General features: G+C 28.2%; 2 protein-coding genes across 7 annotated transcripts; both read right to left on the bottom strand.

The window, feature by feature from the left end:
• Positions 1-278: 278 nt before the first annotated feature.
• On the bottom strand, positions 279-12,020 carry LOC145181226 (uncharacterized). 5 transcript variants are annotated; one of them, XM_090071176.1, is made up of 24 exons: positions 11,351-12,020; positions 9,923-10,211; positions 8,873-9,026; positions 8,432-8,537; positions 7,839-7,984; positions 7,553-7,615; positions 7,258-7,413; positions 6,616-6,743; positions 4,972-5,067; positions 4,817-4,886; positions 4,557-4,649; positions 4,354-4,392; positions 3,851-3,940; positions 3,655-3,768; positions 3,332-3,523; positions 3,109-3,255; positions 2,902-3,021; positions 2,368-2,447; positions 2,098-2,233; positions 1,816-1,944; positions 1,324-1,422; positions 1,215-1,225; positions 887-1,019; positions 551-770 (listed from the first exon to the last, which is right to left on the bottom strand). In XM_090071176.1, exons 1-24 carry the CDS (start codon positions 11,541-11,543, stop codon positions 720-722), a joined length of 2,835 nt encoding a protein of 944 aa, XP_089927302.1. In that variant the 5' UTR covers positions 11,544-12,020; the 3' UTR covers positions 551-719. The 5 variants fall into 5 exon arrangements, 3 of the variants coding, with proteins under 3 accessions (XP_089927302.1, XP_089927300.1, XP_089927301.1); XR_016446768.1 differs by lacking the exon at positions 1,215-1,225 and having other exon boundaries at positions 279-770; XR_016446769.1 differs by lacking the exon at positions 1,215-1,225 and having other exon boundaries at positions 279-770; positions 874-1,019.
• A 3,600-nt stretch (positions 12,021-15,620) lies between these two features.
• LOC145181588 (nucleobindin-like) lies at positions 15,621-22,491 on the bottom strand. Of its 2 annotated transcripts, none has more exons than XM_090071179.1 (8): positions 22,176-22,491; positions 20,840-21,005; positions 20,513-20,698; positions 20,314-20,404; positions 19,286-19,344; positions 18,341-18,433; positions 17,997-18,164; positions 15,621-15,688 (listed from the first exon to the last, which is right to left on the bottom strand). In XM_090071179.1, the coding sequence occupies exons 1-8, from the start codon at positions 22,454-22,456 to the stop codon at positions 15,644-15,646; spliced, it is 1,089 nt and encodes a 362-aa protein (XP_089927305.1). In that variant the 5' UTR covers positions 22,457-22,491; the 3' UTR covers positions 15,621-15,643. The 2 variants fall into 2 exon arrangements, with proteins under 2 accessions (XP_089927305.1, XP_089927304.1); XM_090071178.1 differs by lacking the exon at positions 19,286-19,344 and adding an exon at positions 20,120-20,178.
• Positions 22,492-24,637: the final 2,146 nt, after the last annotated feature.

Here is a 24,637-nt window from a genome sequence, read left to right on the forward strand (position 1 = left end):
CGATTTACCTGCCAGTCTCGTTCTTTCGAAATTCGCGAAATTTATTTTTCTGATAAATTCGAAATTTCGTCTTTCGAAATTCAATATAAATTTCGATACGAAATTTATTTCGACCCAAAACTTGTGGAAAAATTTCGACTCGAAATTAGTTTCGATCCAATTTTGAATACATTTCGGACCGAAATTTAGATCGAAACATCCGAAATTACGAAATCATCGAATTTCGAACTTCGAAATTCCCATGCTTAATTAAAATTGAAAAATATACAAAAGCAAACTACATAATGTTGAAATATTTTAAATGCAAAAATACAAGGATATAATAAATAAACATTATAAAAGCCTTTCAGATATACAAAACTATAATCTTTTTTTTTTTTTTTTAGTAATAAAATGAAATTGAATAATAAAACTTTATAAAGACGGACAAAATATACGAAAGATACGACAGACAAAAAAAAAAAAATAAATAAATAAAAACACCCAAGGGTGTCGCTAGATAAACTCTATTGAAAAATTACTTTATTTTAATTTAAGGAAAACAAGCAGATGACGTCTAAACTGATCTTTTATCAAAAGATGATAAAACATCGATAAAATTAAATTAAAAAATTTAATGCATAAAAATAGCCATTGTTACTTCATTTCCACACATCACGATAAATTAACTTTTCAGTGAACTCCATTATAATGAATGTGAACGTGTTATGAACAGCGAATCAAAAGCATCGCAATGTAGTATCTGCTGCAATTATTTCGTATTCTTCACTCTAAATCAGTTTGTAAAGCGAATCAAATCTAATTAACAGATCAAAACACCAAAATTTATTGAATGAAAAAGAACTTTACACACGTGTTCAAAATTTATTTTACCAGCCTCTCATACCTCTTCTTCCTTACCACACCTTGCCGCATTCAACCAGCAACCATCGCACACTCTTTCTGGCAAGTTATAGCCGAGAAATGGCAGTCTTGTGCGATGGCGCGTGCAACTACCACAAAATACTTGACCACAAGCTCTAAATGCAACGAATAAAAAGTTTAAACTTCTCCAAAGGTTAGTTCAGGGTTTGATATCGGCAAGTGACCGTTGACCGATTTATTTGTTGCAATGCAAAAATTAATTCTCGTAAGATCTCATGTTAAAAGAAATGCAAACAAACGAAACATACCTGAAATGATGCTATACATATATGTATTTATGAAAAACCTACCTGCAGTGATGCTAAAAATCAAAAAATATTTATTAGATGAATAAAATATTATTTAGTTTTAAATTGTTTGATTTATCAATTTGTGTTATCGACATTTAAAATGGCTTACTCTTCTTCTTATTCCAGTGAACTTTTGTTTACAATCATGGCATTCGCGCACTCGTTCATCTGGGACCCAAACGACTGTGTTTGTGGGACTCAAAGCATCCTAAAAAAACGCTCGTTAAAGGTTGGTGTTCATTGGATGTTATATAAGGATAGACATAAGATAAATTTGTTCTCTTCAAACCAACACCCTTCCTCACTGTTTATTTTCACCATCGTACTGTGCTCTTTGCTGTTGACAAAATTGTTGGACACAAAAACTAATTAATAACAAATTAATTAAGCGATTTTTTCCTATAGAAAAAACGGAAAACTAAAAACGCATTTTTTCAAACTTTGAGTAATTATTTGGTTATTTATATTTATAATTTATTTTGAATGATGAAAACTACAATTCATTAAATATATTATCAGTTTTATAAACTGTATTAAAATAAATTGGGATTCAACGGAACAACGCAAGTAAACTGTATCAACATTTCATAACTAAGCATACTTCAAAATCTTTAGTGCCTTCAAGATCATCCCATGTACCAAAACCAGATGAAAATGCCACATCATCAAACCGAAGATAGTATTCCCGCCAAAAATGAAGCCTCCGCAGGCTGCAGATAGGGAACAGCACCTGAATAAAACAAAACTAAAAGAATCCCTGAATTTTTTGCTTATTCTGCGTGTACATAATTTTTTCTATTTGGTTGTAATTTAAATTTTAACAACTTTAGAAAAATAATTCATATAAAGCTCATCAAAGGACAGCTTATAATAAAAGGGTTACTTCTTCAGTTTGTTGGTATGTTTTATTTCTAAATTCTTCTTGTGCCGCTTCTAAGTGTGCCCAAACCGATGTGGTGGTTCTCATAATGTTATCATGTTCACGGTCACGAATCGAATTGCATAAAAAATCACCAAACCTGTGTGATATTATATAGCATTAAAACTCTGAAAAAATTAATTTAAAAAATGTTGATTTCTTGCAAAAGGAAAGAAGGTTCAGTAGATTTTATAATAATATATATTATAATATATAATATTTATAATAATATACCATCCTGAGTTTATATGCTCAGCAATTCGAACTAAGTACTTAATAGTAAATTGGAATGCTTCAGGGAACTGGCACAACACCTTAAATACAACAACCAAATATTTAACCAAATATTGAGATATAAAATTTGTTTAACAATTATCTAATTGACAAATAAAAATATTTAAGAGGTAAAAATATCAAATTTGAGAAAATGTAACTGTAAAGCAAGGTAACTGCCAAAAAAAAGCATGTAACTGCCAAAAAAAAGCATAAGAGTTACATAGGAATTAGATATTTAAGATATGCAGTTAGCTTACTTTTTTGGTATAAAAAATTACATAAAATTACATGTGTAATTACTACATATTAGTTGACTACAAAAGAGGTAATAAAATACAGGTGATTACATGAGAGGTATTTATAAAAGATTAAATTAATAAGTACAAGGGGTGATGTTAATGAAGAGAGATAATAAACTAGTGATGTGATATCTAACTTTCAATCCACTAGAATAATTATAAGATATATATATATAAAGATATGAAAAACCACCTGACAAACACAATCAAGAAACTGCAAAAAAACAGGTGATCTTTGAGATGGTGCTAAAGGATCTCCAAGTCGATCACTAAATCGATGACCAAAAGATACCCAATCTTTCATAACAAGAATCTAAAAGTGTTTTTTTGCAAGTGTTAAAAAACATTGATTCCCATCTTTTAAAAAACTAAATGAAAACAAAAGATTTGAAAACTTTACTTTAAATCCATTAAATGTCCGATAATAAGGATCCAAAAGAATTTGTGCTAAAGCTGATAATTGAGGAGTTCTGTCCCATCCATCGGAACAATGCAACAATACTGAAACGTTCTTCTCTGTCAAGTAATGAGCAATTAATGTAGCTCCCTAAATGAGAACCAGTAAATAAAGAAATTATACTTATTTATTATTCTTTCATAAATTCATTTGTTAAGCATTTTACCTTGAGTACAGAACGTATATGCAGCATCCATTGTGTAGATTCTAGTTGTGACATCCATTTATTGTCTTGAACTGACTCACATACTGCTTGCAGTTTATCAATGCTGTCTCTCATGGCATGTATGTTGGCAATATCAAGAAATAAAAGTTTCAAACCATGATAACGATTCACAATATCCTCAGTACCTTTGCCCTAAATGTAAAAATTACTGAAGAAACAAATAAAGAAAAGTTATTCTTGATTTTATTTTTTTTTAAACAGGGCATAGAATAATTTTTGTATCCTTCAGTTAAATAAAAAAATTTTAAAATGCATCCCTATACTTTCAATCTGTTTCCACCAGCTGCAAGCATCGATCGTGCATCAAAAATGACCAAACGCTTTGAAGGGCTTGAATTACGGGCAGCCTGGACAATATTTTCATCAGCTACACTAAACTAAATAACAAGATACAGATTCCTTTTTATCTTGAGAAGAGAAAAAAAAAAAAAAAATAGATTTTCATGACATAGAGAATACCTTCCCCATAGCACCAAACTTTGGTTGAGAACACCTCATGATAAAAGTTTTACGTTGCTGATTATACCATGTAAGAGTTGGAATTCTACCCTGCATGAAACAGAAAAGCCAGGTAAAAATATAAGGAGATTTTTTTCTAAAGTGATTAAAGAGTGAACAACTTGCTCTTTAAATACTTTAGATAAAAACTGGAGGAAACAATGGGCAATATAAAAAAAATGCAACAGACTATAATACCACTCCAAATTATAAAAATAAACTTCTATTGGCTAATTTGGATTGATACTTGCATATCATCCCATATCAAAGAACAAAAACATTTACACTTTATTCATTTTCTATAACTTATTAGTATTTTCATATTTTATATAAATATTATACTCAAACCAAATTCCCTCAAAACTCCCCTTACTTTTTACTACTCTGTTCTAAGTTAAAATCAATTAATCTTACATTTTACAGAAAATATTCCAGCAGTGTTGAGTATAAAAATAACATAATACCTTTGATCTAAATGTTGCTGCCTCAAGTATATCTTCATCCTAATAAATGCACTTAGTTAAAACCGACTTTTAAAACCAACTTCAAATTTCACAAGCATGGAATAGCTATTTACTCTGGATTAATCAATGATACAAACATTAAATTGAAAATATTAATTACACAAAAACATTACAAAATGATAAAACAGAATATTCAAGATAACCTTAACAGCAGCAGGAACATATAGATGACGAGGATATGAAGACGAAACACTGTAATCTCCATTTAACTTAGATAATTTCCACAGTTCTGATATCTAAAACATTTTATGATATTATAACAGACAAATATTACAATAAACTTTTTTTTAGTATTGGTGTGTGATATTTATATATTTCTTTTCATGTTTCATTTATTCCTACTCAAAAAAATGATAAAGAAAAAAACTTAATCTGAGATTTAAAGATTTTTTGAAAGACTAACCCCTTGTCGCTGAAATTCCACCTCGGGTTTATAAAAACTCCACCCATTCAAAATAAACTCAGGTTGATTACTAAGATTGATCAAGAAGTTATAGATACAAAAATAAAAATACTAATATTTTTGTAAATTATCTGTAAAGAAATAACTTGTTCCACCTGACAAATGTTTTACAGGGAATCAACTTGTTAGAGTTCCAAACTATGAACTTGAGTCTCTTGTGAAATATGTGAAACATTCGTGAGACACAACCACTGCAAAAAAAACAAAAAAAAAATATAATTACAAATGTAAATATAATTACTAATGTTTAAATGCAAAAAATAAAAAAAAAAAGATTGTCAGTTGTCAAGTTGACTTGAACAGTAGACGATCAAATACAGTCAAATTTTTTTCAAACTCTTTTTTCTAACAGTCTTTTTTACCATAATTTTGAACTTTATATCAATTCAAACTTTTAAATGTCTTTATTTTTAAGATTTTTTTTGTTTTTAAACTAAATTCTTTAACCTAATTAACAAACAATTTTTCTGTTGAAGAAAATTCTAATTGTAGAAGTTGTCATGCTTATGAGAGATATTTCTAATAATTTATTTCTTCATCTTAAGATTTATCTTTTTTAAATATATTGTTTTGATTATTTATTTAAAATCATATTAATTAACTTTAGTGTAAGATTTTGAAATAGAATCACAGAATTTATGGCTTAAAATAAGTCCTAGGAATAAATTTGTGTGAAAAAATTCATCAAGCAAAATTTGTTTAGTATTTAAAGTTAATGTATATTTTGCTATTAACTTCCCTACATCATTTGTAACATGAAATTTTTTTAGATAACAAATGAAAAAATCAGAAACACCTGCCTTATCTGATTTGTGATTTAATCATCCAAGACTGGAAAGGTAATATAAATGGGAAATCATCTCCAGGAAAAGTAGCAACAAAATACAAACTTCCTGAGGCCACAGTCTAGAGCATCATAAAAAGTATAAGAAAATTGGAGCATCCCTTAAAACAAGGTTGCAAAATGATTTTCAACAACTGTGAAGAAAGGCAAATATTAAAGAAAGAAAACATAGATCCATCATTAAATGCACCAAAAATTCAAACAGAAATTGAAAATGAAATTTTAATAGCAGCCAGTACATCTACAATTGTAAGAGTACTAAAAAAGGCCAGAAAACAAGAATAATCAGAAATGTTTGCACAGGAGCATTTTGACAAGACAAAGTCCTTTAGGAAAAGTGTTCTATGGTCAGATGAGTAAAAACTCAATATCTTTGGATCTGCCTACTGTTGGTGTTATGGAGAAGGAAGAGAGAAACTACAAATTAAATTTAAACCATATGGTCAAACACAGTGGTGGAGGAGTTGGTCTGGGGTTTTATGTTTCAATCACTTTATCGATAAGATCATGTTGTCCCAGGCTTCTAAAAGGAGATTTTAGAAGACTGGGATAACATAGTCTTAATCATCTAGAATTTAGTAAATTCTATGAATAATCAAATGCTGTTAGTAATTGTTGCTAAGGGTGACCCAACAAAATATTAATGATAGATTTATATGTGAATAATTTCTTCTCTTTTGTTTCAATTAAATGTATAACATAAAAATTTGTCAACTTCAAGAGTTACTAAGACTCTAGTGAATGCATGTAAACAGGGTAAATGAAACAGGACCTCATAAATGAAAAATAAATCTTTTAAAACATTAACAAGAGTTATTGATGAGTAGTTTATCTTTTTAAGCCTGCCATAATGTTAATCAAATAAAAAACAAACAGAAAGAAAGCTCAATAATACCCTTTGAGTTTGCCATCAGCTGAAGTTGGTTCTTCTTTTTTAGATGATAAGAGATCTGACTTACATGTCAAACTGGCAGTTCGATCAATGAAATTCATAATCTCAATATCTTCTTCAAGTTGCTTTACCTTTGAAATGTCCGAAAAAAATTATTTTCTTCTTAACAAGAGTCTTTTTAATTTTAGTATATTTAGTAATATAATATATAACTTATATACTATTATTTACTCTTATATATCATTTCATCGTAAGATTATCAAAAAAAAATCTCTTAAAAAAAATTTTTATGAAAGCATCTTGTTGCTGTAATACAACTTTAAATAAAGATCTTCAATTTTTTATTTCTTATACAAAAAAAGTTGACAAAAAGATAATATTTGGCTATTTTTTATAACAGTGTTTATTTAATTATATTAATGATACAGAAACGATACTATGTGTAAGCATAAAACTTCATTTATGTCGAATTCGGCACGCAAGCATTTCAAAAGAAAAAAATGCTTTTATTCTGTTTGGACAAAAAGCTGAAGAGGTTTATTCAAAATTGTATTAAAGCAACAATATTTTCAGGACTTATTTAACAAACCAACATAATCCTAACTTTTAAAAATTAAAACTGAAACACAAAACATTTTTATTTACCTCATCCATTGTGTGTAGTTTTGTTTCCAAGTACGCATGAATGTTTGGTTTTGACTTTAAGAATGTAAAACGAACAGTTCGAAAATCTTCACACTTAATTATCAAAGTTTTGACATCAGTTATTCCAGCATTGCCTGTTTCTGTTTTACGAATAACCTGGAAAATTTTTGGTTCAACTCAAATTCAAAAGTAAAAAACTAAATAAGCTATAATTAAGTAAGCACTGTAAAGATATCTTTAAAATAATTTTTTAAGAAAAATAACCAAATATTATTGAACCAGACATTGCACTAACCTTTAATTCATCACCCCTTTCGACACTGAGAATGAGATTTAAAGGAATCCATAAAGACAAATCCTAGATGATAGTAACAATGGTAACAAATCCTAGATGATAGCAGCATTGGTAACAATAGTAACAAAAACTACTATTATTACTGCTATCATTATTTCTAGTATTAACATTTATTATTATTTTCATCATTTTTCAAATAATAAAGATAACAACAACAATAATAACAATGACGATATAATGACAATAAAAAAATAAAAGATAAATATCAAAAGAAAAAAAATTTTACAGAAGTTTTTGCAAGACTAGTTGAACTTGAACTTGTACAAAGAACAACCAAACGGAAATCTGTTAAATAAACTCGTCCAAGACCTCTATGACCACTAACTTCTACCAAAACATCATCAATAACTAACTCAACATGCTCATAGTCACCTAAATATAAGTTTAACAAATTTTTGTAATTAAAGCAACTTAGTAAGTTTTTCAATTTACAAGATTATTCCAAAACCATGATTTTATTAAGACCATATTTGAATTAGAATCATATTTATATATTTAGAGCTTATGTAAGTTAGATTAAGTTAGACACTTAATTTCTTTTAGTTTTTGAGATATGCTTGATTATATTTTGTTCCTAAAAGTTCCTTTCCTTTTTTTTTTTCGGAATCTTAAAATTTAAATTTAAAATACTTTGCAGAAAGATCCCTTGTTAATAAAACTAGTTTCTAGTACATAAACCACAAGATCTGTGAAATACTTTATGCTTACATGTACATGGATAACCAATTCTAGAATTGGCAGCATTCAAGATCATTAAGCTTCCAAAAGAAATAATAGTCTAAATAGAAAAATTCTTGCAATGATAATTTTTTTATATACCGGGATATAAAACAACTTTGTCTCCTGATAACAAAGGTAGTTGAAAATTTGGTAACTTTTCTCCATCTCGCATTAAGAGCTCATCAATACACCAACGAGAAGGTGTCTAAACAAAAAAATTGACCATAAATAATGCAATATAAATAAATTATTTTGATACATTGTAATATCAAAGGCGAATAATTATTATATCTAAAATGCTATAATAGTAGTAACTGTAATAAATATAGTAGTTAATGAAGTAGCAGAATAGACATAACATAACAGCTGTGGCAAAAGAGATATTACAAAAAATTGCATTTTCTTTAAAGGTTACTTTAAAACTCTTTGTACTTCAACTAATGTATTTTCCAGTCTCTTAGTTTTGATATAAAACTGCATTTTGAACCAAGCTTTACAAATATTTTTAAGGCATTATAAAACCCATAGTTAAAAAAATACTTCTGTATCATCCAGTGTTTTCAAAGTTAAAGATAACTCAATTTTTCCAGATGCAGTAGGAGCTGTTGGTGTTCTACCAATAGGATACCATCTTTTAATGGTTCCATAAGGAATGGTTGATATTGGTAGTATAACACGACCCATATAATCATCCCTGTAAATATATTAGCTATAAATAACAAATAAATGTAATCAATATGTTAAAACCAAAAAAAAATTCTCTTTAGCTGTTTAATATTAAACACAAACTCTCATGTAGCATTACAGTCAAATTTTATGCTGTAATCTTTATACATAGCCACCAAGAGAAATTTTGGGCCCTGGGGAAGTTTTCTTAAGGGGCCCTCATTATGATCAGTTATATACCCAGGACCAACAGAAGTGTGCTCTGGTCATTGAAAATTAAAAATGAAAGTTAATTAAATCTTTTAAAAGTCAAAACTATTTAAATCTTTTAAAAACTGTTTTTTTTTGGAATCTTCACCGTCCACCCCCCCCCCCCCCCTCTTGGTGGCCATGTCTTTATACAATTGTAGACTCTTGCAAAAGCATTGAGAATGCATTTTAACTAAGAGCATCTTATAAAAGTATTGAGAATGTATTTTAACTAACAGCATCAATGACATTCAAAAGTAAGAATTTTCCATCCAACATGGGAAACAATAAGAATTAGCATGTTAAAAACATGAACAAATTTTAAAGGTTTTTTTTTAACAGAAAACAATTCAAAAGAATGGCAAAAAAAATTTTTTTTTAGTGTCAGGCAAATGGCAGAAAAAAGGTGAATCTCATACTTTTCTGGTTTTAATATTTTTCTCAAAACAAACTAAAACAAATTTAAAAGAATTTACCATTTACACTATACCATAAAAATTATACCATTTTCATTTTCTAATATTTTTCAAAATACTCTGTTGTTAAAAGGGTAATAAGGCAAAATATCTAACTGCTGAATATATAACAAATGGATTTTAAAAACAAGTTAAGTTGTTCAAAAAGAATCTAACCAAACAAAGACTTTTTTTTTTTAAATAGGAAGAATAAATTAACCTGTTCAAAGTGTCTTTATCCCATAAATCAATAAATATATAGTATAACAGCTCACAAAGAGGTATTTGTGACAGCTGCAGAACTCCATTTGAGTTGACAGTTGATAATGGAAAAGCAAATACAGCCTGTGGGATACTATCAACTTCAAATGAAAATGTCTGGTTCCAAACAGGATTTAATGTTCGATATTGGATTTCTGTTGTGTATTCTAGTGTCCCAAATTTGATAACACAGTAAGGATCAGCTTTTCCTGAAGCATCCATAGGTGGAAGATCTTGTGCCTTTAAAACTAAAAGGGTTTTTTAAAAGTCAAATATTAACAAAAAAATAATGATCAATTTGTATATCAGAAAAATAGTTTGATTAATACAATACAAAGAACAATAAAAAAAAAAAAAATGAATAAAATAGTATAAAAAAAAAGAAAGAAAAATCTTAAATTTATTTCTGTTTTGCTTTAACTGAAACTCAAAAACAGAGATGGTGTAATAATTACAACTTTGAAAAAAGTGATCAAAACTTTAAAAATTAAAAACATTTCCCCTTAGATTTTAAGCTTTGTAAACAAACATTTTCACCTAGAAATATCCTATGTACTTTTTTAATTAGTATCCTATTTACTTTTTTAATATAAAAATAAACAAATGAACAATTCAAGACGAAAAAAAAAACTTCATTTGTCCAAAAACAGCTTTTAATCTGAACATAAACATTAAAGTAACGAATTGGAACTTTGTATTTTTTGTAAAAATACAAAACTTTTATTCTATGCAACCATCATGTTCTATGTTGTGCCTGATAGATTAAAAAATTTCAAACAAATATCAAAAGTAATAGATATATGAACATATATTTAAGCCCGGTAACTTCTGTAATTATACTGAGTTAACCCATAAAATTTAGGTACAGGAAGAATTCTCCAATGACATACCTATCAATTCTAAAAAAAATTCTCCCTAATTATCATACTACTGAAGGAAATCTCTCAATGCTGTTGATAGGAAGAAGTTATATAAAATGTTACATCCAAAAATACTATTGAAATGTAACCCTTAAGACATGGGCTTATTGGAAAAAAAGATCAGAACAAAAGTTTCTCTTTCTCAACTTTCTTTCAGTTAACTTTACATAAAATGCTAATTTTCAGGTTGTTTATGTAAAAAAAATATATCAAGGAAGTTATAGCATTCGAACATCAATTTAAGTTTTAAATATTGTCAAAGTAACTTTGTTAGATGAGGGGAAATATTTTTTTAAAAATATAATTAACAAAGATATGCACTTTTAGGTATTTATGACTGATAAGTTTCATTTGATTGGTAATACATAATTATTGTTATGGTTTTGGTAATGCTTGGTGCTTGCTGACACAAGATAACTTTAGTATGCAAATTAAACATTGCAAAGTCTACATATGCAACAACTTACTAGTTAACTCGAGGGATGATTTTACTGGCTTAAAAGGATATTCAACTGCTTTAAGATCCATGTTTGCAGAATCATCCATGAGGACACTAGAGCGATTAGAAGCTAAAGAGTAATTAACTCTTAATTCAGGTTCCAGCTCCAATAGAGACTCAGAAACAGGAGCCTTGTTCGCAACATACCAAAATGTGCTCATGAGTAAAACTTGCCATTTATTTTAAATGTAAAAAATTAACTTCAATAAATACATTAATAAAAAAAAAAGCGCACTTCAAAAAAAGCATTTCTTACATATATTTCTATACCATAATGGTAGAAAGCTAATAGAGGACTTTCTTTATTGATTTAATTGTAATGGAAGAATAACACAGAAAAAAAAAAACTTATTTTATTTAACGTATTACAAATTAACTTTGGTTACTTAACTAATTTTTTTAGAAATAAAATAAATTTTAAAATATTTTTAACGAAATGTTTATCGAGTGTAATACACGCGATAAATGTGTTTTCGATTAAATAGCATTTCATAATCTCTAAAATGTTTTAGGTGCCGTATAAAGCAACGCAAATATTTTGGGAAATTGGAACTGTATTAAAAAAGAAAATACAAGATAAAACAACTATATCAAGAAAAAAAAAAACAACACTTTTTCACCACTTGACCATTTGCATTAGACTGGTCGGAGATGTAACAATAGTCAGCTTCTGCTTCCGGAAATGTTCTGCATACTTACTCATTTCCACCTCCGCATCGCACCTCCAAAAGCTATAGCAGAAGTTTAAAGGATTAATGATTTAGAAAATAATTTTTTCCGTTAAAGCGTCATTTGAAAATGTTAAACTGTAAACAAAAACGTATTTTTAACATTAACTTTCATAAAAATCGAAACTGCGAGTGTTAAATATTGATAAAATATTCGAAGCATCAAAGTTTGAGTTAATTTCGGTGTTTAGTATTAAATTCATAGCATATCAGTGTTTTGGGTTATAAGCTAATAATTAGAGGTCAGCGAACCAGTATTTAGTCATTAAAAAGATTGATAGGCCCACTGTCCGTTGAATTTAGCATTGAACTGAAAAATATTTCGACGAAGTTCGAACTTTGAATTTTTTAATTTTAATAAACCGTTCGTACAGGATAAGCTGAAATTAAAAAAAAAAAAAAAAGAAGCAAAATTACTTTTTTATTAATTATAATTTACCATGATATTAAACTTTGAATATTAACAAAAAATATTAAAATGCATATACTTCATAGATATACTTCATCTAAAGAAAATTTTTAAACTGCGCGCGCCATATTGATTAAGAAAACCTTCAAGATATTGGAAAAACGAGAAAATAAGAAATTTGATCCTTGTAATATGGTGCAAAAAAAATGGGAACGAATTTATGCACACTTTATCTGCTATGCTCATTTCTTTTGTGGATCAGTTTGGTTTGAACCAGTAACTATTTCGTGTAATGGTGCTTGTGTATGATTCGGTAATGATTTGTGAAAGGGGGTTGCAAAAATTGTTCTTCAAATGGTTGCCTAATAAACTTTTAGCAATCCAGATTATCGTAGAGCTTTCGTCAGCTAAATTTGCTTCACGAATTTCACATTCTGTTTCACCGAGTAACACAATCTGATATAATATAAAAAGAAATAAGTTTGGATACTTGGACCAACCATAGTTGGGTTTCTGTGGAGTTTCAATACCATTTCAAAAGATGTGTTGGCCTATGAAGCAACCGGAAAGACAACTGCAAATCTTGAACTTTTTTTTCAACGCACTGGAGAAAATCTTTTCTACTACAGAATTATTTGTGACATAAATTTTACACAAAAAATGAGATATGACTATCTTGATATACTATGTTTCCTTAAAAATTTTTTATCCAAAAATAAATTACAAAGGTATAAATAATGAATTATAAAAACTTTTTGTGGTGTTAATTTATTTGATACCCCGTTTCAGGTCTTTTACTTATTTTGTCCAGGAACACAGGTCAAAAATGCGGGGAAAAAAATATTTTAAAACATTTAAGTGCTGTTTGGTTGGCATTAAATTCTATAAGAAAATTTGGAATGAAATCAATTCTTATTAGGTCGGTAGATCAGATAAATGACACAGCTGGTTTTTTTTCTTACAGTCACATTGCAGTTTTAAATTTACATTCACGCTCTAAATATGGCTAATTGTGGCTGTAAAAATTCTAAAAACATTTTTTGTTTTACATGTGGTGACTGTGCTTGAAAAGCATCAAAGGAACATTACAGGCTTTGTGAAAAAAATATACTTTGCATATTTTGGTGCAGAATTTGGTAACCAAGGCAAATGTTGGGTTTTTCACTAAGTAAGTTTGCTTCGAGAATTACCTTCGCCTACAAATTCAGGAACCACTGAGCGTCTAAAACAAGTAATGAAGCTCCCCGTTGATTTCAAGACATGTGACGAAAAAAAATCATATTTTCACAAGTGGGTGTTAAGTTTACAGACGCTAAGAAACATAAACATTTGACTATTCCTTCGTATTACATTTCAAAAGGTTAACTTATGGTTAAGTTTTGCCAGAATAAATTTTGATAATAATTGTAGTTTTGTTATTCTTATTAAATTTGATATTTTAAAATAAAAGTTAGCAAGAAAACGCGAACTATCAGTATAAACGCAATAGGCAATAATTACAAAAAAAATAAAACTTCTACTTCAACGGTATGGAATATTATAAAAAAGAAGGAAGAGACGAAAAGGGTGGTCAATCGGAAACGATCAAGATGTCAGTGAACTACCTCTGCTATTGATTCAAAATCTATGACAACAGTGAAGAGACGGTTGATGGAAACAGGACTTGCAAGGAAACCACTTCTTTGTCCCCAAAATAAGAAGAGAGGGCAAAACAACATGAAAAACTGGCTGTTGATGGCTGAAAATGTGCTTTTTCGCCCGACAAGTCAAATTTTCAAATTCTTGGTTCAAAGAGAAGAGTACTTGTTAGAAGAAAAGTTGACGAACAAACGATGAAACAGTATGTGGTGCCAACTGTAAAACATGGTGGAGGAAGTATCATGATGTGGGGTTACTTTTGTGCTAATAATAATGGTTATATGTTATTTAAAAAAACCATGCCATTCCTTCAGGAAGTTGGATAATATGGTCTCCCCAATCACTCGATCTTTCCCCTATTGAACTTTTATTGGATGAATTAAACAGAAATCCCAAAAAATTAATGACCAAGAGTGAAGAAGATATGTGGGTAAAAACTAAGTGAGAGGCAGAAAATAGAATTTCAAAAGTAGAAAAACATTGTTATGAAGAATGCCACGATTATCTAAAGCTGTTATTGCTGCTAAAGGTGGCTACTTAGATGAGAGCAAGTTATAAATAAATTAAATTTGTTCTTTTTTATATGTTTTTCATGTAACTTTAATTAATAGTAATAGAGCATAAATTTCAAGCGATTTTATTCATCGTAAGTAAAATATTGTAAACGTTAAAAAATAGTTATACGAATAATTATAGACGGTAATGTATGTTTCCATACATTGTTCCAAAATAAGAGAGCAATTAACTATTCCAATCTTACTTCAACAGATCAGCCGGAAAAATTTTATGTTTATTCACTTATTTTTTCATAAAAATATTCCTCTCTTCAAACGTACTATCATACTAAACGGACTATCATACTAATCATTGCTAAAATACTGGTTTGCGAACAAAGTTTATTACAAATTGGATGACTTGGTGGCCACTATCAAAGATTGGGTTGCCTTTAAGAATAGCAAATTTTTGCCCGTCCAATTGACCAGCTGAAAAGCAATTTGGAAGTTACAAATAGATTTGACGGTAAATATGTTTTGAAATAATCATTTAAAGATGCTTTTGTAAAATGTTGTTTATGTTTTTGTTGAATAAAATGTGTAGAAAAAAACCGAGTTATTATGCACCGAACGAAGGTTTTAAGACATTCATTGAACATTAACCAACAAAAACAAATTTCAGAAATTTTTTATTTACATCACGAAACCTAGCTGAAAATTAGCCCGCGATTCGCTGCCGCACCCTAAACATGTAAATACTAAATGTAACTTCTAAAGTTGTCAGTTACATAAAATAAAAGCATATGAATAAAATCATTAAATTAATCTCAAACTCAATTAAAATTTTTTGCAATCGAAGATCAAACTCGATCGAAGATAAAAAACCTCGCACAGCTCTAACATAAGGTTGGTTCATAATAACATAAAGAGGGACGATCAGATTCCGTCGGAAGTTAAACATAAAAAACGTTAAATTAGAAGTTTTATTTCGTTTAATGATTATCAACTTTAGGTAGCGCTTCGTGTTTCACATCTTCCTGAAAGAAATAAATGATTAAAAATTTATATATGTATGTATGTATGTATGTATGTATGTATGTATGTATGTATGTATGTATGTATGTATGTATGTATGTATGTATGTATGTATGTATGTATGTATGTATGTATGTATGTATGTATGTATGTCTCTGTGTGTGTATGTATGTATGTATGTATGTATGTATGTATGTATGTATGTATGTATGTATGTATGTATGTATGTATGTATGTATGTATGTATGTATGTATGTATGTATGTATGTATGTATGTATGTATGTATGTATGTATGTATGTATGTATGTATGTATGTATGAATGCATGCATGCATACAAATTCAAAGATTTGAGTTTTGGTGCAGCTTTATTTTGCGAGGAAACTAAATTTAATTGAAAATATTAACAAGATAGCATCTTTTAATTATCGCTTTTTATTGCGTAAAATATTTATAGTTAATTTTGGGTGGTTAAATAGTTAGAAATGGTATCTTGTTTATATTCACAATATTCACGATCAGAAAATTTTGGATGTTTAACTTGAATCCCGTGTAAAAAGTGTTCAAAAGCTTTGTGTTTTGATATGACATTTTTTGTTCAGCAATTAAGTTTTAATTAACAAAGAAATTGGTTTTAATTTTGGAAAAGTGGCTCTAGAGTAAGTACTGGCTAAAAGTATTTTTCGGTCACTGAAGTTGAACGAATATTCATTTTCGACTTAAATTTGTTCTCAATTGAATAACGAATAGTACTATTTGTTAAATTTTGGTCACCGAAGTTGAACGAATATAATCATAACTCATAATTCGCACCAAACCAAATACTGAAGTTTATTGAACAAGGGTTTATGAAATTTAATGAATAATACTAAACATTACTAAAATGGTTGGAAAGATATAGACCAAGTATAAGCAATAAGGACTTTTTTTGCAATATACATTTTAAAGTTAAAATTACAATTACTACGAAAATGGTAATTATATTTTTTGTATTTTTCAAGTCTTTTTAAAATTATTTTTTGAAGTATTTTGGTATTTTTAAATCTTTAATCAGAATCCCAATTTATGTTCCAATTGTGGATAACTTTTTCAGTCAAGATTATCAGAGTCTTGATTTCAAGGTGGTGAGTTAAGAAGGGAATGTCAAACTTGAAATTTCCTCAACTTGGTCGTCCATATGATTGATACACTTGATGCAGTCTGTGACGAAAACAAATTTTCCTTTCAGATTGAGAAATCTCACTTTGTAGCATGGGTCAAGCTTGTGGGTAATGGCATAGGTAATGTTGTCAAAGTCATTAAGTCCTTAAGAGCTGTTCCAAACTACCTGATGAAATCATCATTTTTGTAGTCATAAAGTTGGACAATTGCATAACTGTGAAGATTGAAGATTCCTGGGACAATCATGTAAACTGTTGGAATTTTTTCAGCTGAGATTTTGATTTACAAGTCGTGGAATTTAAAGCTCTGTTAAAATGTTTTTAAACTGCGCTTTGTTAAAAACTTTGTTCTCAAATGTATCCTTCTTTAACTAAGGTTTAAAGTACTTCTTTGACTGTTTGTTAACAACTTGATATTTTTCTATAAGATGTGTATGCAGAGTAGTTGAGTGCTATGGTGTATTCAGTACATTCTTACAATTCTTGCAAGCAGTTTATCCCTGTTCAGGTGTTTTTGTCAAAGTGGTTCTAAATTGGATATATTTTATGCACTTTGTCACAAAAAAGGAAACTCTATATCTTTCTATATTTACACACAAATATTTCAATAAAGTCACATAACTAATACTGATATAAATTAATATTGATACTGATATAAAAAAATGTTCAAAGGAGGAAAATCATATAGGATGTTGTGCATTGAATATGAAAACATACTTTTTTAAACTTTCATTCTGTTTCGGCTTCTTTATTACATGTAATTTGAAACACAATAAAAGCTAAAATCTAGTGTTTTATTTTTGATTGCAGAAAGCCAATTCAAACAACATGTGTTAAAAGAAGTTTTTAAAATTTATAAACACTTTTTTAGGTTTAATGTTAATATATTGATTATTAAAACTTAATGCCTAAACATTTAATGTCATATCTAACACAAAATATTTGATTGCTTTTTGATCCAACATTAAATTTAAAGGTCCAAATTATTCAAAAACTCTATGTTTTAAGTTTGAATGCTGTGAAATGCTACACTAAAATACAAATAAAAATAAACAGAAAATTATCAATAAAAGTTGGACCATATCAAAAACCAGCTACTAAATAAAAAACAATAGTCAAAATGAAAGAATAAACAAACATCTGAAACTTACAACACGGGGATCTTCTGCAAGCATCTTTTCATATTCCCTAAGTTCTTCTTCAGTAAATTGATCTTGTTCAGTTAAAGGTTTCCAATCTTCATCTTTATCAAAATCACTTGTTTTTGTCTCATCCATAAATTCCAAAAATGATATTAATCCATCTTTATCTTTATCCATCTGTAATAAAAAAATCTTGTTGTAATTAATTTTTACTCATCAGTATTTAACAAGATCTTATCTAATCCAACTGCATAACTTAAATTACAAGAACAATTTTAACTGTAAGAATCGTAACTACTCGATTACAGTAACTATAAGTAAAAGATGCAGTTAAACAATAACAGTCAACTTACAGACTTCATAACATGCTCTCTCATTCTCTCTATTTCTTCAGATCTCTCTCGAAGATCAACATCAGGATCACTTTCGTTGTATATTTTATCAATCTAAAGTATGCAAAGAAAATTACTTAAAACCCATAACCATTGTCTTCTTCTTTTTAAATAAACCTCTCAGTTCAAATGTTGTTTATAAATAAGGGAAAATGAATTAGCTTATGTAAGAAACGATCACTTCTGTGAAAGTTTGATTTTCAGTTATAGAATTAGTACTCTTTTCAATATTCATACACTGCATTCTCTAAAATGTTTCCACAATACACTGTTTGTGCAAAAACAGCTTAAAATGAATTCTCATTCATTTCATTTACATTTCAATAACTTTCTGCATCTTACCTATCAATTGTATTTCATAACTTTATCACATTTATTTTTTAATAATATTAAATTTTTGTTTACTATTTTGGATTTTTTTTTACTATAAATAACTGATTGTTGCAACATTATAGCTAGAATGTTTCTCTGGGGTTTTTATGGTTTTACATATTGAGTATACATTTAAACTGCTAAAACTAATTATTTCAAGCTATTTACTTCATGTCATGTTCATGCATAATAGTTTTAATTTTTAAAAGTATTTATTACTATGAAAACTATAATGAAAAAATTGATTTTTAAAAACTTTTTAATGATACTGCTTTGGACTGATCGTTTTAAATTCCTGACAATGTTTTTAAAAGAAAAAAAATTCTGTGACCAAAAATTGATTTGTGACCAAAAATTATTTGAACAAGATATTATTGGAAGTTTCATGATTAGAAACCTTCCGTTTTTGATATCATCATCTAATCATGGGCAAAAAAAACAACCTTCTACTAAAATTATTTTAAATTTTAACACAACAAATGCAATGATGTTTTGGCACATGCTTTAAAATAATGTTCGCTTATCTGCACTCACATCAGCCAAGAACATGGTTTCTATTTCATATACATCCAAGTAGCTATCTCCATTTTTATCTAGAAATACAAGGTTAGTAGTGGTTAGTAAAAATCCATGTTTATATGCACCACTAATTGTTGTGCTTTAACTTATACGATGTTTTGTGAAGCTTTTGTTTTTATGTTTAATTTCTTAAATCATGAGAAAATAATTTAGCACATTTAATGCTTAGCAGTAATAAACACACAAAAGAGAGCTTTAAGTTTTTTGGTATTTAATTGGAATGTCAATATATTAATTTGCAATATAAAAGAGAATGGAATTAAAAAAATATTTTTGGCATGAAAAAATTAATATTTGGTATAAATTTGTGTTATTAAAAAAATTAAAAATTTTGTTAAACTAACTTCTTTAGAAAACCTTTTATTTTGAAAAAAAGTGAAAAACTTTAAGAAAATTTTGTTAATATTACAATTATATATATTTCCCCCATTTTCTTCATTACTCATTTGATTTGTATTAAATCACAACTAGTAAAAGTCTTATGACTTATTTCTCGATACACTAATACAGTTAACTGGATATCCAACTTTTGCTTTTATGATATTTTTAACAGACTTCAGTAACATTGTTTCATATGAAAAAAGCACCTTAAGCAAAATCACTAAAAGCGATGTTCAAGGAATTGTGGTAAATTTGCTCAACATTTAAGTTAAAAACAAAAGTAGTTTTAAACTTAAAATTAAAGTTGAGGTTAAACTTAGAAATCATTTTTTAAATATTTGTCAACAGCCAAAGTAAAACTTAAATTTGTAAAAATAATCTATTTTGTCATCTCTTTAAAAAACTTACATCAGCCAAAAATATGGTCTCCAACTCGTAAATATCCAAGTAACGATCAGAGTTCTTATCTGTAAATGATGGATGAAAAATATTTCATTGAAAAGTTCCTATCAGTCTCTTAAACAAATTAATATTGACATTCCACAGATTTTTTTTCAAGTCAATAAATGTATTGTAAACTAATTAAAATATTTTAGTTATACCATGTAAATTGAAAAAGGTTCTTGCGTCAAAATTTTCAGGATCTAATCCATCTTCTTTTTCCCATGTTTCTTCTAACTGAGCTTTATGACCCTAAGTAACAATGCAAAAACAAAAAAATAAATAATATTAGCTCACAATGACATACATCATTTATTACAAAGTTTAAATAACTACTAAAAATATCAAACTATTTCATACTGGTTCATGGATTTTTTCATGCTTGCTTTGTTTGTTACGATGCTCCCTGTATAATGCCTCCTCTTTTGCACGCTCTTCAGCAGTCATGTTGTTTAACTTTTGTCTCCGCTCATGTTCTTTTTCCATTTCATATGTTTTAAACTCCTCATGGCGTTTTGCATCTTGAGCAGTCATCAAGTCATTGTGCTGAAAATAATAACACTCAAGAAAACCTTATGAAATGACAGTCAGTATATGTTAAATTTTAAAGTCTGTCCCATAGCATATTGAGCTTCAAATAATGTAAAAAATGCCAGGTAAGGCAATACAAAACAACTAGCAAGATACCTTAGATAAAAGTTTTTTTAAATCTTCCATTTCAAAAGATTCTTTATTATCATGGTGTATTGGGTTCCAATAGTTTCTATCTATGCCAGACATAAAATCTTGTCTTTGCCGCAATAAATTTCTCTGATATTCTACTTCTGTTCTTTTAATCTCGTCAAGCTTTAGTCTAGGAGGTCAAGAAAACCTAATACTAATTAAAACTCAAATATTGAAATGATTTTATAACAAATTGCAACTCAAACATTTAGGTTATACATTTTGGAAATGAGTTATATTTTCTGACTCAATAATAATACAAATGTCTCAATGTGACGGTTCAGGAGTATTCACTGAGTAGGTGGGATTAGAACAAGTAAACCTCCAAAAAGTAGAGAACTTGCAAGTTTTACAACTACTCTTTTTAATGTCTCGAGGGGCACTTAAAGGTTTAAATTTAAAAAAGTTTATAGGTTTAAGTGAAAGTTTAAAGGTTTAAGTTAAATTGTAAGAAGAGAGGCAAAAGGTTCATGCAAAATTGTATTTGTAAAAAATTGTAAGTCACTGCACCAGAAACAATGAATCTATTGTCTAGGTGATGGTCATGTTCTTGGTTGGCTTGTCTACATAACTAAAAATAAAACATTTTGGAAATATGACAACTCAATGAACCCTCAAAATAACCTTGTTCATGGAGTTTAGAAGGTTATAAATAGTTCTGTTGCAATCATTTGATGTGATGCAAGCAGCCTTACAACTGGCTCAGATTTATAAGTATCAGGCAAGATGTTAAATGACTGTTCCTGGTTAAGAAAGAAAAACAATTCTTCTCACATCAACTCGGCTGAGAGTTGTTATCAAGGGATTAAGCTTAGCAACCAAATTAGGATTCACAGATTTAGAAATTAATTGAGTGTGTTTGGCTGGCTTCAATCCATGGTTCCTTGGGTAGAAATCATAATAACACAGCAATTATTTGTCATTCTACCTTGCTCTGAGCCTCTAAGTAAGTCATATTACTTATCACTATATGAAGCTATAAAAGTTAATATACATTAAATAAATATGTTAACATTAACAAAATACAGAGAATTAGCAATATGGAATATTTTTGAGTGAACTATGGTCCATCATCACATCAATTTTTAGCCACTTGTTAAACCCAGCTTAAGTTTTTTTCTTTCTTAAAGAATGATTATTGTATTCAGAATTATTATATAATGGATAAAGTCAAAACTTTTTAGCAACATATTTAAAAAAAAAAAAAACACATTAAATTCATGTGCACAAAAAAATGCTTCATCTAGAAAAATATCCAATATGTAATTAAGCATTTTATAATAAGCATTTTTTTACTAACCTCACTCCATGGCCAACTAAATCTAAATAATGTGCAATTTTTCCACTACGAATGTCTTCCTCTGAAGCATTATGTAATTTTGATTTAAATTCAGGATCTTTCTCCAGCTCTTCAACCACTTGTGATAAATATCTAAAATACTCAGCATCTTGTCTCTCTTCATCAGTTCTTGTTTCATTTTGTGGTACAAGTGGTTTTTCTGGTTCTTTTTTACCAACAGGTGGTGCTACATGCAAACCAATTAAAACACAAGAAATGGAAAAAAATAGTAATATTTTCATTGCAAATACTTAGATTTTCTAGATGCTATTGTCCTAAAAAATAAATTAAATTTGTATATATATATATATATATATATATATATATATATATATATATATATATATATATATATATATATATATATATGTATGTATGTATGTATGTATGTATGTATGTATGTATGTATGTATGTATGTATGTATGTATGTATGTATGTATGTATGTATGTATGTATGTATGTATGTATGTATGTATGTATGTATGTATGTATGTATGTATGTTTGTATGTATGTATGTATGTATGTATGTATGTATGTATGTATGTATGTATGTATGTATGTATGTATGTATGTATGTATGTATGTATGTATATATATATATATATATATATATATATATACTTTCATTAATATCTTTTTATGAACAAAATTATATACAAAAAAGAAAGCAACTTGGCAGTAGTAAATCAGTAAGTAACTATTTAAATCCCTCATTTACACCACCATAATTGGTAGCTTATTAATAATCAGATACTGATCTTAAACATACATAATTTTTGTTAGATGAACATTATGTACAAGCCAATTACGTATGTTTTTCTCGTTTTTATATATTTACTACAACATTTTATATTTTTATAGAGGTTTAGCATTTGCAATAAAAGTATATATAGTATTAATACTTTCTTTTTGCTATGCTTATAATCTAACGCAATAACTATAAAAACTAAAACAACTATAAAAAGTTATAAACCCGATTCTTATAAAAGATACCAGCTGCCCAAGGCTCAATTTAAAACCGTAACTTAAATTTTTGCCAAGACGCTTACGGAGTGCCAAATAATTACTTCCGTTTGTGTTGTTTACATTCAGTTTGCTTACTCAGCAGTTTTTTTTTTTCAATAAGGAAAAGACGTGGCAATATATATAAAAAATTGTCATGGAAAAGACGTGGCAATATCAAATCTGTTCATAGCATTTTTATTTAATGAAACAATTTTTTAACATGAAATTAACAACTAGCAAACTTTAAAAATACTATTTTCTGGAAATGATTATTTATGGGTATAAAAAACCTTTGTTTCCAAGTAATCATTTTTAGGAAAAAATGATTTTTTTATACCCCAAAGATAATAATTTTAATCTCTTGATTTGTGAAATAAACAGGAAATACCATTAACTGCTCTAGTATTTGTTATTTTGAATTGCGTTATAAATGTATCTTTAAATTGTTAAAAAATCTGGTTTTAAGTGGGATTAAAAACAATTGCAATAAAAGATTCAAATATATTTCTTGTTTCTTATTTTCAAAACAATTGTAGACAGGTTATAATTATCAGTTACAATTCTAATGGGAACTCTATAAACCTAAATATAAAAGTTTGCAGAGATTTAAAAAATTCAAATTTAGACTCGAGTAAAAGACACCAATCAGGTTGTCCGATTGGCTCAAGTTGTGTAGTTCAAACTAAATCTTATCTAATAAAGGCGTTTAATCAACTTTTAATGGTGTGTAAACGCTAAAATTTTTTAAGTTCACCTTGAACGGAGCGGTTAAGCATGAGTGCCCTTAAATTAATTCACGGAACACGTGATGCATGTTTTTATGGATAAAAGAAAAGTAAACTTGTTTTTTCTGCGTAAATAATATATTTATATTACTAGCACATGCACATAGTTGTTATATTTATATAACTAAGATATTCACATAACTAATATATTACAGAAATAATGTATTTACCAAATAAGTATTTTATAAAACTAGTATATTTGTATGATAAATATGGCATGTGACAACCTTATTGTCAAAAAAAAATGCTGGAAAAACAAGTAGAGAAATCAATGCTGGAAAAACAAGTAGAGAAATCTTTATGGATATAAAGTCATTATGAATAAGCCTCGTTGAATGTGGTCTTTATGTAGCTCTAAAGGTGTTTGTCATAGCTATCTTTTAAGTCACATCAATATATGTTAGAATTCTTCATTAGATCAGGTCGATTAAAACTTCTAAAATTTTCAGTTAATTTAAACAAAAAATATGGTTGGTCGGAGAGTTTCTTTATAATAATTTAATTTACGGCTGCATAAACACCGATGTTTTTTTTATAAAACGTTTTATAAACGTTCGCAGCTTTCATAGAAGGTTTTGATAAATTCACGATAAAAGTTCCATGAAAATATAGGACCGTTCTTGCGTTCAGT

Source organism: Hydra viridissima, unplaced genomic scaffold (genome assembly GCF_058129835.1).
Source record: "Hydra viridissima isolate aposymbiotic clone 2 unplaced genomic scaffold, HvirCarnegie_v1 scaffold_14, whole genome shotgun sequence".
Taxonomy (NCBI): Eukaryota; Metazoa; Cnidaria; class Hydrozoa; order Anthoathecata; family Hydridae; genus Hydra; species Hydra viridissima.

Bases quoted from the DNA above. Each gene is read 5' to 3' on its own strand.
- LOC145181226 (XM_090071176.1), bottom strand. From the start codon at position 11,543: ATGAGCACATTTTGGTATGTTGCGAACAAGGCTCCTGTTTCTGAGTCT. The intron at 7,985-8,431 runs GTATATAAAAAA...ACTTATATTTAG, and splicing joins CAAAGTTGTTTTATATCCCG to GTGACTATGAGCATGTTGAG. The intron at 4,887-4,971 runs GTGGAACAAGTT...GATCAATCTTAG, and splicing joins CCCTGTAAAACATTTGTCAG to TAATCAACCTGAGTTTATTT.
- LOC145181588 (XM_090071179.1), bottom strand. From the start codon at position 22,456: ATGAAAATATTACTATTTTTTTCCATTTCTTGTGTTTTAATTGGTTTG. The intron at 21,006-22,175 runs GTTAGTAAAAAA...TTGACCTCCTAG, and splicing joins TTAGTTGGCCATGGAGTGAG to ACTAAAGCTTGACGAGATTA. The intron at 18,434-19,285 runs GTGAGTGCAGAT...TGCATACTTTAG, and splicing joins AAACCATGTTCTTGGCTGAT to ATTGATAAAATATACAACGA.